The 12,941-nt window shown below is 42.7% G+C and overlaps 1 protein-coding gene across 1 annotated transcript in view; it reads right to left on the bottom strand.

Moving 5' to 3' along the window:
- DHX9 (DExH-box helicase 9) overlaps nt 1–12,941 on the bottom strand; it is a 55,467-nt gene that overhangs the window by 42,299 nt on the left and 227 nt on the right. Inside the window, exons 2-4 of the mRNA XM_006142340.3 lie at nt 8,845–8,977; nt 7,355–7,495; nt 1,220–1,334 (exon numbers count right to left, since the gene is read on the bottom strand). Of these exons, the coding sequence (XP_006142402.1) occupies nt 1,220–1,334; nt 7,355–7,495; nt 8,845–8,955 (367 nt within the window). The 5' untranslated portion in view covers nt 8,956–8,977. The remainder of the gene's footprint in view (nt 1–1,219; nt 1,335–7,354; nt 7,496–8,844; nt 8,978–12,941) is intronic.

Genomic DNA, 12,941 nt, shown 5'->3' with positions numbered 1-12,941 from the left:
ACCAGCAGGTGGCATGGTGGCTAGAAGCTCTGGATTCCCACATGGTAAACTCTGGTTCAAGTCCTGGACCTGGCAGTTTGCTTTCTTTTTCCCTTTCTCTCTCTCTCTTTCTGGTAAAATTGAAAACAACAAACTGAATTAAATAATTCTTTTAAAAAATTTTATTGGGGACCAGGAATTGGCAAAACGGCAATGTCACTGGGCTCCCATGTAGTCAACTACAGCTTGAGTCCAAACCCGGTGGCTGAAACTCACACTGGGGGTGTGTGCCCAAGATCCCAAGAGAATAGAGAAGGGATTGCTGTGTGCCCCCCCCCCTCGGAGGGTGATTTCTTGCTGTCTCTGTCTTCCTGGCCAGTGCACATGCCCTAGAGCAAACCACCCCCACCCCACCCCCCAAAAAAAACCCACAAAAAAAACGCAAATGTATGGGCCAGCAAAGGGTGTGGTGGGCAGTGGGGGCTGGATCTCAGATAGCCAAATACAGCTTAAGTACTGGACTCAGCACCTTGAAAACACAATGGGCACTGTTCATGTATATGTACCCGGAATCCCAAGAGAATGGAGAATGAATTGTGGTATAGCCATCCACCAATTTCTCATTATTCCTCTCTCCCTCTCTCTCTCTGGCAAGCACATCTACCCAAAATTTAAAAAGGGAAAAGGGTCAGAGTTGGTGTGGTGGTTAAAACACTGGAGTCCCTTCATGGCAGACCGCAGTTTGAGTCTCTTAATAAAAAATTTATATAGGGTCCAGCAGATTTAGTAGTGCTTAAGGTACTGGATGCTTCTACATGGTAGACCACCATTTGAGTCCTGGACTTGGTGACTTGCTATCTCATCTTCTCTCTCTCTTTCTCTTGCTGGTCAAATTACAATAAATTAATTAAGGCCAGGTGACAGTGGTTAAAGCACTGAACTCTCACATAGCCAACCAGAGTTCGAGTTCTGGACCTGGTAGCTCACTCTCTCTCTGGTCAAATTCAAACTGAATAATCATAGTAAATAAGTAAATTCTTTAAAAGTTATATATGTAAATGTGTATGTGTGCATATAGAGGGAGAAACAGAAACACACAGACTGAGATCCTAAGTGAAGTCCTACTGTCTTTCATGAAGTAATAGAACTCTCTTTTCAAACCAAATGAGAAAGTGATGATAACCAAGGAAGACTATATGTACCTTATTCTCAGTCATGTGCATACACTAAAGTTACTTACCTGCCTTGAGAGCCAAATGTGGAGGAAGAGGTCCTCCCATGACTGACGGTGTATTTCCTCCAGAATTTGCTGTGGAGTCAGGCAAATCAGTGAGTGTAAGTGGAGGAGGTGCTACCTGCAAAAGGCAAAAGCACTTTGTGTCAGGGTTTCTTTCTTCAGAAGGACTGGTAAATTCTTTTAATATTTAAAGGAGGCCTGTTTGTCACCCCTCTTCCAATATCATCTCCATTTTCAGTGATTATAAAATTATTCAGGTCTCATTTTAGGAAGAAAAATTATCCATAACCAGGGCCTACAAGTTAAGGGCGCTGGACTCCCACATGGCTGACAAAGTTTCGAGTCCCTGACCTAGTGAATGGCTTTCTCTCACACGCACTCTGTCCCTCTCTAGTTGAATTACTATATTTAATTACCCATAATCCTCTACCTGGAACATTATATACATAGTACATAGAAATTTTTCCCATTAAAATATAAATCACTTGATTATTTTTCTACTTAATATTCATGAGTGTATTTAAACATTTAACAAGTTATCTTTTAGGGGTTTCCACATGTTAAATACTCTTGGAGCATCGGACACAACAAATAAGACTGATGTTCTGTCCCCACAGAGTTATCGATATATTATAATGGAAAGAGTAGTACAACAAAGAAATGCACATAACTAAAGTGCTAATTAATAATACGGAGAAAAGATTAAGTAGGAAAGAAACATAGGGACTCTGACAGAACTCCTTTGGGAGGGATTGTCACAGGGTCCACATGCTAGCTGGAGAGAGAAAGGGAATGTGAGCAATCAGCTACCAGGCAGAATGGCCAAACTGCAATCCCTTCTCCATTATCCTTTCAGGATTTTGACCTTGCACACATGTTCCCAACCTGATTTTCTAGCAAGCAGATTCCGGATTTGAACTGCCGTCCACCATGTGCTGAGTCTAGTGCCTTAACCACCATGCCACCTGCTGATCTCTGAGATAAGGATTTTAAGTCAACAGGAAGGTCGCATCAGTAAGGTGACATTTGACAAATAATATGAAGGAGGCAAGGAGTCAACTTAACTGCTGAGTCAACTGAAGTGACAAACTTCACTATTGTCTTTAGAGAATTACCACTGTTATTCCAACCTTCAGCAATCACCACCCTAACCAGTCAGCAGCAAGATTCTCCACTCGACCTTTAAGGCATAGGTGATTGCCAGCAATTTTTAGCAATAAAAGTTTTTGGTTTTTTTCTTTTTTTGGAGAGGGTTTTTGGCTATAGGGCACGTGCACTCGCCAGACAGAGACAGAGAAACAGAAAGCAAGAAATTATCCCCCTGGGGGATGATTGAGGCCACGCCTCAATCCCTTCTCCAGTCTCCTCTAGGGATCTTGGGCACACACGCACATGCGCCCAGCGTGAGTTTAAGCCGCTGGGTCCGGGACTCGAACCTCGGTCGACTACGTGGGAGTTCAGCGACATAGCCATTACGCTAACTGCTGGTCCCAATAAAAGTTTTTTTTTAATTTAGGATATGTATGTAGGTTCTATAGACACAATATAGTGCACAATGAATACACAATAAAATACAATGTAACTTCCCCTTCTTTTTAAGTCACCAGACCTACATGTACTTGCTAGAGAAGACAGAATGAAAGTAGCCTCCAGTAGGGTGCAGTTTTGCCACTCTTTTTCTCCAATTCTCTATCCTGTTTAGATTTTGGAGATGCAAACACATGTCCCTAGCAGGAATTAATTCTTGAAAAACATAATGAAATAATTCTTTCCCCAAAAATGCAAACACTATCAGCTTAAAGAGCAGAGTACTCTTCTGAAAAAACGACTGCTACCTTATATACTTAGAACAGGACTACATGAGAACCTATTTCACCAGGTCTTTTCTAATTCTGGACATTATATTATCTATCATCTTTAGTGACATTAGTCCTCGGTTTTTCTTAAAGCAAACTATTATCTTGGGGGACCAGCAGATGGTGTAATAGTTATGCTGCTGGACTCCCACGTGGGTGACCACAGTCCTAAGTGGTTGACCAGTCTGGGGACTCGTATATGTGTGCCTGAAATCAAGAAGGGTGGAGAAGGGATTGTAGTCTGGCCATACCCCTTGGGGGGAGTTGTGATTTCCCACTTTTTGCCTTTCCCTCCCTCTCTCTCCCCCTCTTACTCTCTTTCTGGTGAACAGATGCGCCTATTGCAAAAATCTCTTTAAAAAAAAAAAAAAGTGAGCAGGTGGTGTGGTGCTAGAATCCCATGTAGCCAACCATAGTTTGAGCTCCAAAGCTGACGGTTCACTTTCTCTCTCACTCTGTCTCTCTCTGGTCAAATTAAAATAAAGTTAAAATAAAAATAATAATTTAAAAAAATTTGAAATCAATAAAGGGTCAGTAGGTGGCGTGGTGGTTAAGGGCACTTGCTGGAATCCCACATGGCTGACTAACGTTTCAGTCCCAGGCCTGACAGCTTGCTTTTGCGCCTCTCTGGTCAAATTAAAGTTAAAATAAAACAATTATTAAAAAATAAATAAGTAAATAAATCAATGGATTGGGACAGCAGATAACATGGAAGGTGGTTAGATCCTACTTGTCAGCTTTGTGGTTCAAGCCCTGGACCCAACTGCTTGAAAATCATGCCAGGAATGTGTGAGTGCATGCCCAAATTCTGGAGGAGACTACAGAAGGGACTGCAACATTGCCATGACCCCTGGGAATTTCTCACACTCCCCTATCTCTCTAGTGAGAGCATGTGCCCTAAAGAAAAAATGTAATCTCCAGAGCACAAGGAAAAAAAAAGAGAACCCAGGGGACCAGAAGTATAATTATTTAAAGGCATAGGAGTCCTAGAAGAGATATAGGGTAATATCTAAAGGTATAAGAGTCCCAGAAGACAGGGAGACAAACAATGTTTTAAAAAAAAATCTGGACACCAGCAGGTGGCATGGTACTTGAGGGGCTACACTTCCACATGGCTGACCACAGCTCAAGTCCTGATCCTAGAGGCTTACTTTCTCACTCTCCCTTTTTGTTTGTTTCTTTCTCTGGCAAAACTCATGTGGAAAAATAATAAACTTACGAATGAAGATAATAAATTAAATTTTTAAAAATAATTCTTGGGACCAGCAGTTAGCGTAATGGCTATGTCGCTGGACTCCCACATATTCAACCACGGTTCACGTCCCACGTGTGGCTTAAAACTCACACCAGGTGTGTGTGCGTGCATGCCCAAGATCCTGAGAGGAGAATGGAGAAGGGATTGCGGCGTGGCCATCCCCCCTGGGGGGTGATTTCTCGCTTTCTATCTCTCTGTGTCTCTCTGGCGAGCACATGCAAAAACCTCTCCAAAAAAAGAAAAAATTCTTTAAGAAAACCAAAAGTAACTGAGATTTTGAAAACAGCATGAGAAAACACCTATTGCATAGGAGGTAAATTACTCAACTATAGTTGATTTCTCATAATAAACAATGTAAATAGACAATACTACATTAAAATACTTGAGAACGGTCCAGCGAGTGGCCTGGTAGTAAAGGGCACTGGACTCTTACATGGCTGACCACAGCTTGAGTCCCTGATACCTTGCTTTCCCATTCTTTCTCTCTCTGGCCAAATTTAAATAACTGAAATAAAAACGCAATTACTAAAAAAAGTGCTTGGGAAACAGCAGGTGGCATGGTGGTTAAGGATGCTGAACTCCAACATGGCCAACAGCTGTTTAAGTCCTGGACCTGGTAGATCGCTTTCTCTCTCTCACTCTCCCCTCTTCTGGTCAAATATTTTATTTATTCATAAATAAAGAAACAGTACATAAAATTAAATTTTAAAAAAGTGCTTGGGGGGAAACCAGCAATTAGCGTAATGGCTGTCGCTGGACTCCCACGTAGTCGACCACGGTTCGCGTCCTGGACCGGGTGTCTTAAACTCACGCCAGGCGCATGTGCATGCGTGCCCAAGATCCCGAGAGGAGAATGGAGAAGGAATTGCGGCCTGACCATCCCCTCTGGGGGGTGATTTCTCGCTTTCTGTCTCTATGTCTCTCTGTCTGGCGAGCGCACGCGCCCTATAGCGAATATCTCTCCAAAAAAAAAAAAAAGTGCTTGGGAAAGCAAACCAACAAAGTGCTTGGGGAAATAAATCAGAAAATGAAACCGAAAACCCCAGAATCCTGTATCCAGTGAAATTATTCATCAAGAAAAACAAAATAAAAACATACTAAGGGCCAGTCCAGCAGTTCAGCAGTTTACCCTGATCCTACCTGACCAACTAGGGTGGCCCCCAATCCTAGACCCTTAGGCTCCATGCACACAGGATCCTGACAAGAAAAGAGCACTGGGGAAACAAGCATTACATTGTGACCAGGCTGTCTTTGGCATGCACATGTGCTCTCTACCATGAGTTTGAAATTTTTCCAGAAAGAAAAGTCAAGGGAACTAACCACCAGCAGTTCTAAAGCTAAGATAATAGAGAGAGGCTAAAGATATAGAATAGGTCCTAAAAGATTTGAAGGTTACTTGCAAAATTGTCTTCATATCCAGAAACAACCTTCAAGGACACTTTTTTCCTAATGCTTTTTTACAGATGGGAAAACCTATGAAACTGAAGACTAGCCTGGTGCCCTGTTATTAAGGAAGCCAGATTCCACTACACATGGGTGACTATGTAGTCCAAATTCAAACTCAAGGCTTAAAAACCACACCAGGTATGTGTGCATGCCCAAAATCCAAACAATGGAGAAATGGAGAAGGGATTAAGGCATGATCATTTCCCATAAGGGTTGTTTAGTCTCCCTTTTAACTCCCTGGTTGGAAAACACAAGTGTCTGCTGGTGAAACTTACCCAAAGCTTTCATTTTAAGTTACCTCATTTATAACAACATGAATCTTTTTTTTTTTTAAAGCTTTTGCCATAGGACACATGTGCTCACCAGACAGACAAAATGAGAAATTATCCCCTGGAGGGGGGGGATGACCACCCCACAATCTCTTTTCCTCCCAGTATTTTGGGTGCACACACTGGCTTAATTTTCAAGCCACCAGGTCCAGGACTCGAACTGTCATCAGCCATATGGGAGTCCAGCACCTTAACCTCTATGCCATGTGCTGACCACAACATGATCTTTTTTACTTATAACATCAACAATCTCTCTACTTTGGTCAAAATTCATATTTTCATTTTATAATTAAATAAGTAAACTTACTCCTTAAGAACAGTAGAGGGCTATGGCAATGTACTTAAAAAATCATGGTATCAAAAACAGTGGGACCAGCAGTTAGCTTAATGGCTATGTCGCTGGACTCCCACGTAGTCGACCACGGTTCACACCCTGGACCCGGCGGCTTAAACTCAGGCCAGGCACGGGTGCGTGTGTGCCCAAGATCCCGAGAGGAGAATGGAGAAGGGATTGCGGCGTGGCCATCCCCCCTGGGGGGTGATTTCTCACTTTGTATCTCTGTCTCTGTCTGTCTGGCGAGCGCACATGCCCTCTAGCAAAAACCTCTCAAAAAAAAAAAAAAAAAGGATACTCCACAGCACAAAATGCTGCTATCTCTTGCAATGTCAGTGTTCAGCATCCCTGTGGCCCAATGGTTAAGAGGGATGTCACATGATCACTGTGATCAGAATCCCCACAGCAGCCGTTTGAAAAATATAACAGGCACATGTGTACTCATGCCCAAAATTCTGATCAAATGGAGAAATGGAGTAGATTGCAGCATCAATGTCTCGTTAGTGCCTACTTTCTTCCTCACTCTCTGACAAGGGCACGGGCCCTATGGCCAAAAAAAAAGTGCCAATGAGAGAAAACCTGTCTAAAATTACAGATTTTTATATAGTATTTAAACTGTTATCTTTGAAAAGGCACAAAAAATAAAACTGATGTGTGGATGGTATGAAATACATAAAACCTTAAGACATAGTTTTAAAAAAATCTCTCAAACCCATTAAGACAGGTACATAATGAAAATGAAATCTAAATCTTCAGAAACTTACTCCAGTGCTCAGAGAATACAAGATGCCGAGAATTATTAAGAAATCCAATATATCTGAAAACAGTGAAATGTTTTCATTCTTGAGCCTCCATATATACCAAGTTTACAGTTACAACACACACACACCCCTCAAGTGCTTGACCACGAGTACTTACTGCAACAGCTGGAACTTCTTCGCTCTTTATTTCATTTATTCGAACAAGATAGTTAACGAAGTCTCTGGCAGCATTGCTCTGTGCATCTTTTTTATTGTTGGAATTGCCCATGCCAGTGTAATTAAACCCTTCCACCCGAACCTTTAACAGCCAAAAAAAAGGAGAAAAAAGTATTAAGAGAATGAAGTAAGCAAGTATTTTTGAGATTTAAAAAACTCAATAGTCCAGTAACAGTTAACTAACAGGTAGGTAACTTTTGGAGATATGATCCATAAGTACAGTTAATAACACACCTAAACAAATTCATGGGCTACATTATTAAAAAGCTTTGAATTGTGCTATCTAGAAATAAGTTAATCCAAAAGTAAGGCTACTGACCAGGCACAAGATGGCGTGTCTGAAGCATTGGATCCCACATGACCAACTCCTAGTGGCTTGAAAATATGCCTGTATGAAAATCCTGAGAATGGAGAAGGGACTGTGGTGGCCACTGGGGGGGGGGGGACTTCTCACTTTTCCTCGGGGGGGGGGACTTCTCACTTTGCCTCTTTGTCTCTATTCTCTCTCTATGGCAATAACCTTAAAAGTATTAACTTAAGTCCAGATTTTCTCATGTTAACAGAATATTACAGATTAAACATCAATTGTACTATATTCAAGTACAAGCTATCTTTATTTGCTTTGGTAGAGTCGGAGACACAGAAGGAAAGTAGGGTAGTAAGAAAGCATTCCCCGTGACAGATGGTCACCACAATCCCGTCTCCATTTCTCTTTCCTTTTGGGATTCTGGGCATGGAAGCACACATGCCCCAAGTGTTTCTCAAGCCACTGGGTCCAGGATCCAAACCACGCAGTCAGCCATGTAAGAGACTGAGCCACTGTAACCAAGATGCCATTGGCATCTATTTTTATTTTAAGCATTCTAATTTGAAGCACTCAATAATTAATCTTTTTCTGAAGGAGTTAATATAATGGCAAATACCCGATCCCACCTTCCCATGTCTCAAAGTGTTTTTGCCACAGGGAGAATGAGGCTTCCAGTGACAGAGACAAGACATATGAGAAATCCCCCCCCATATGGGGGATGGCTACACAACAATAATTCTCCTTCTTTTGGAATTGTGGGCACCAATGCATATGCACCTAGTGATTTTCAAGATGCTGGATCCAGGACTTGAACCATGGTCAACAATGTGGGAATTCAATGACTTATCTACCCTACCAGGTTCTAGCCCTGCCAATCCTGTTTTGATAACTGAGAAAACTGAGGAAGACAGATTCTTATTAGAGCAGTTTACCCATCAATTTGTTTTAAAACTAGAAGTAACATGAAAATGACTTACAAGAGTAGAAGTCAAGGAACCATAAAGAACTACCCTTCCCCTATATGCAACATAGTAACATTTCCATTCAGAAAACATTCTTCTTTTACCTCCCCACCCCTGCAAGCTTCATAAATCACATTAAATATGAACTGTATTCTTCAGTACCTCACACATGAATTTCTGCCTGTTTTTGTTCCCCACTGCTCTAATTTCATAGGCTGGAGTCATCTTCCTTTTGCCACACCAGGCATACAGAAAATTTTTAATGTCACCCATGATTCAGGTGTCTTCTTCAGACCTAAGAAAACAAGTTAAAAATGTTATTGTTTACGGTAGCAAAACTGCAAACTACAATACCCGAGTATTATTAAAATCTAGGTTCGGTACAGGATATTTTTTTAATTACTTATTTTATTATTTTAAATTTGACCAGAGACAGAAAGGGAAAGTGATAAAGCAAGCTGTCAGGTGTGAACTGCAATCAAGTCATGTGGGAGTCCAGAGCCTTAACTACCACACCACCTGCCAGCCCCTTGGTACAGGTTTTTCTTTTTTTGAAAGGTTTTTGCTATAGGTTTTGTGCACTTGCCAGAAAGAGAGACAAAAAGCAATAAATCACCCCCCAGGGGGGATGGCCACACTACAATCCCTTGCCCTCCATTCTCCTCTTGGGATCTTGGATGCGCATGCATGTACGCACACGTGCTCAGCGTTAAGTCACCAGGTATGGGACGCAGTTGACTACATAGGAGTCCAGTGACATAGCCATTATGCTAACTGCAGGTCCCGATATAGGTCTTTCATCTTTAAAGAAATCTGAATGGCATAACTGAGAAATCTGACACAAGAAAAAACAAGTACACAGGCCCAACAGCAGTGGCACACTGCTCTCCAAAACTGCTCTTCACATATAATGTAAGAATGGGGTTTGGGGGCCGGCAAGTGGCTTGGTGGATAAGGGTGCTGGATTTCCACATGGCCAACCATGGTTCGAGTCTCAGACCTGGTGGCTTGCTTTCTCACTTTCCCTCTCTTTCTGTGTCTTTCTGATCAAATTAAAATAAATAAATAAAATGAATGAATAAATAAAATTAATTTTAAAAAATGGAGTTTTTTAAAAAAAAGAATGGGGTTTGGATCCTGAGTCAACCTAAAACATGAGAAGTGCACGTATGCTCGCCTATCATTGTGAACAGATGCGAAACTTGCTACACAGGGATAGGAGAGGATCATGGATGTGAAGACACTGTGCTGATGGTGTCTGACTCTCAAAAGAAAATAATTTAAAAAAAATATACAAAATAGTATGATTTGAACTACATGAAAAAAATTATATACGTGGGGCCAGCAGGTGGCGTGGTAGCTAAGGGCACTGGACTCCCACATGGCCAACCATGGTTGAGTATTGGACTTGCACGCACACTCTCCCAACCCCCTTGCTCTGTCCCTCTCTGGTCAAATGAAAATAGTTAAATAAAATAATTCTTTTTTAAAAAAATACTTATTGGGAACCAGCAGTTAGTGTAATTGGCTATGTCGCTGGACAGTCGACCACGGTTCACGTCCCGGACCTGGTTGCTTAAAACTCATGTCAGGCGCGTGTGCGTGCGTGCCCAAGATCCCAAGAGGAGAATGGAGAAGGGATTGCGGCATGACCATCCCCCCTGGGGGGTGATTTCTCGCTTTCTGTCTCTATGTCTCTCTCTGTCTGGCAAGCGCACGAGCCCTATAGTGAAAAACCACTCCAAAGAAAATAAATAAATAAAATAATATATATTTAAGTCAAGATTAGAAAGCTATTTGCCCCCCAAATGGCTATTTTCCTAAAAGATTTATTAATTTCATTTTATTTACTCATTAATTCAGTTATTTTAATTTGACCAGAGAGAGCAAGAGAAAGTTGAGAAAGCAAGTCACTAGGTCAGGGACTCAAACCTTGGTTGACCATGTGCAAGTGTCCAGCCCCTTAACCACCACGCCACCTGATGTTCCCCCCAAAATGGCTATTATAGGCCACTGTGAATAATTTTTCCTTAAAAATGTCATGTTCGGGACCAGGAGTTGGCATAATGGCTATGTCACTGGACTCCCATGTAGTTGGAACACTGCGTGAGCCCCAGTGTGTGCTAAGATCTCAAAAGGAGAAAGGGATTGTGGCATGGCCATCCATTCTTCCCTCCCTCCATCGTGCAGGCTCCCTATACCAAAAACCTTTAAAACTCTGTTCTATGTTCTACAATGAGGACCTTCTGTGTTTTCAAAAAAAATTTTAACTGCTAAGAGGATGTGTACTGTCAGAGGCAAGGAGAGAAGGAATCCCCAAAGGGACCTAGTGATAACTCAATCCCTTCTCCATCCTGTCAGGGTTTTGGGCACAGTAGCACATGAATCTGGTGTGCTTTTCAAGTTGCCCAGGGCCAGGACTGGAACTGTGATCAGTCAAAGAAAGGTTTCTACACCCTTAACGAGGTAATTGGATTAGCCTTATTGTCTTTTTACAGAAGAAACTAAAGCTTAAAAAGTTTAAATCACCTTTCTAAGACACGCCTGCTGCTGGCCTAACTTCAAATCGAAACTAGTACAGAAACAGACACCCAGGCCAGCAGATGGCGAAGAAGTTACATTGCTGGACTCCCACATGGCCTACTGAGAAAGGGGAAGGAATTGTGGCATGGCGGTCTTCCTTGGGAGTTGATTTCTCACTTTCTCTGTCTTGCTCTTTGGTGAGAGCATGCACCTTAAGGTAAAAATCTCTTTAAAAAAGGAAAAAAAAAAATAAAGAAAAAAAGAAACAGACACCAAACCAGTCTTGTCACCTAGTCGTTAAGGGAGTCAGATCTTCCACAAAACCAACTGGAGTTCAGATCCTCCCGAGGCTTAAAAAAAAAAAAAAATACGGGGCCCCAAACCCTCACAGGATTTAGAAATGGAGAATGGGTAGTGGCGTGGCAATTGCCCAATGGGGTTGGGGGGGAGGGGGGCATCTCCCTCTTACTCCTTTTTTGTTTCTCTGGTGAGAACTGGTGCTCTCTGGCAATTGAGAAAAGAAATGGCTATCAATCATTTTGTATATAGACCAGCGGCTTACCTTCATTCTAATTATAACTGTTAGCGGACTCCTCAAAGTTATATGCTTTATAGTAATACATTAATAGAAGCCAGGAGGTGGCTTGGTGGTTAAGGACCTTATACTCTCACATGACCAACTACACTTCCAGACCCGGATCTGGTGGCGGGCTGGCTTTCTCACTTTCTCTCGCTGTCCTTCTCTGGCCATATTAAAATAAAGGTAAATATTTTTTAAAACATTAATATATTAGTAGGCCAAACACGTAAACAGTCCATACTTGATAACTGGACCTTATCATTTACGTGTCTGTACCAAATCTCTCCTTAAGGCCTTGTTATATATTAAAATTTGAGAATATTGCTTCCTTAAAGTACAATATATCATACTCCAGACCTAATACTCTCCACCACTCCCATCTTCTAGCTTTCCTTCATCTCTCTCACTACCACTACTGCACACCTGCGGTACTGCAACAGTGACCTAAATGTTTCCACTCCTGCCACTCTAAAAATCCATTCTTGTCTTTTACATCCTCATCACACCTCAGTCACATGGTCTTCTTTCAACTCCTATGCAGTGGCTGACTTTAAACGATTAATTAATCCTTTCAGCCTGAGCAGTTTCGCTTTTCCTCATCTTCGCGGCTGATGGCATTTCAGGCCTAACGCCGAAACATCAGCTCCATTATGTACCTCCTCCAACAGCCCTTTCCTTCCTACCCTAGAAAACGCGGCATGCTCCCTCCCTCCCCACTCTTAATTCCTCAAATCTCTTTGAGGAAAACAAAACCTGCCAGCATTTATTTCCTTATCCCTTGCCCCCGACCTCGCCGCAACCTCTGAGGGACGTGCACCCCCCCCCCCCCGTCTCGTGTACTGATCTCCCCACTGGACCTACCGCAAAGCTCCTCGAAGTCGCATAAATCAATGAGGAAGGAATGAAAGGCCCGAGGCGCGTGAGGCGTCCTCACGACAGCCACAATGGCGACTCACCTACGCCCGCCTCCCTCAGCCGCGTCAGCGCACCAGCGGGCGTAGGCCCGAGGCGGGAGCGGGCTCCAACGGCTCTGCAGACAGAGTGGGAGAGGCCGGGTGGCGGGCGAGAGCCCACAAGCGGTCGGCCAGCATTAGCTCGCCGCCGCCATCTGCGCGCGCGACTGCATCCGGGCACCCAGCGAGGCCTCGCCCCTGTC

This window comes from Tupaia chinensis, unplaced genomic scaffold, assembly GCF_000334495.1.
Source record: "Tupaia chinensis unplaced genomic scaffold, TupChi_1.0 Scaffold000074_1, whole genome shotgun sequence".
In the NCBI taxonomy this organism is placed as follows: domain Eukaryota; kingdom Metazoa; phylum Chordata; class Mammalia; order Scandentia; family Tupaiidae; genus Tupaia; species Tupaia belangeri.
Note: the sequence above shows the minus strand (reverse complement) of the source record. Positions and strands in the feature narration are given on the sequence as shown.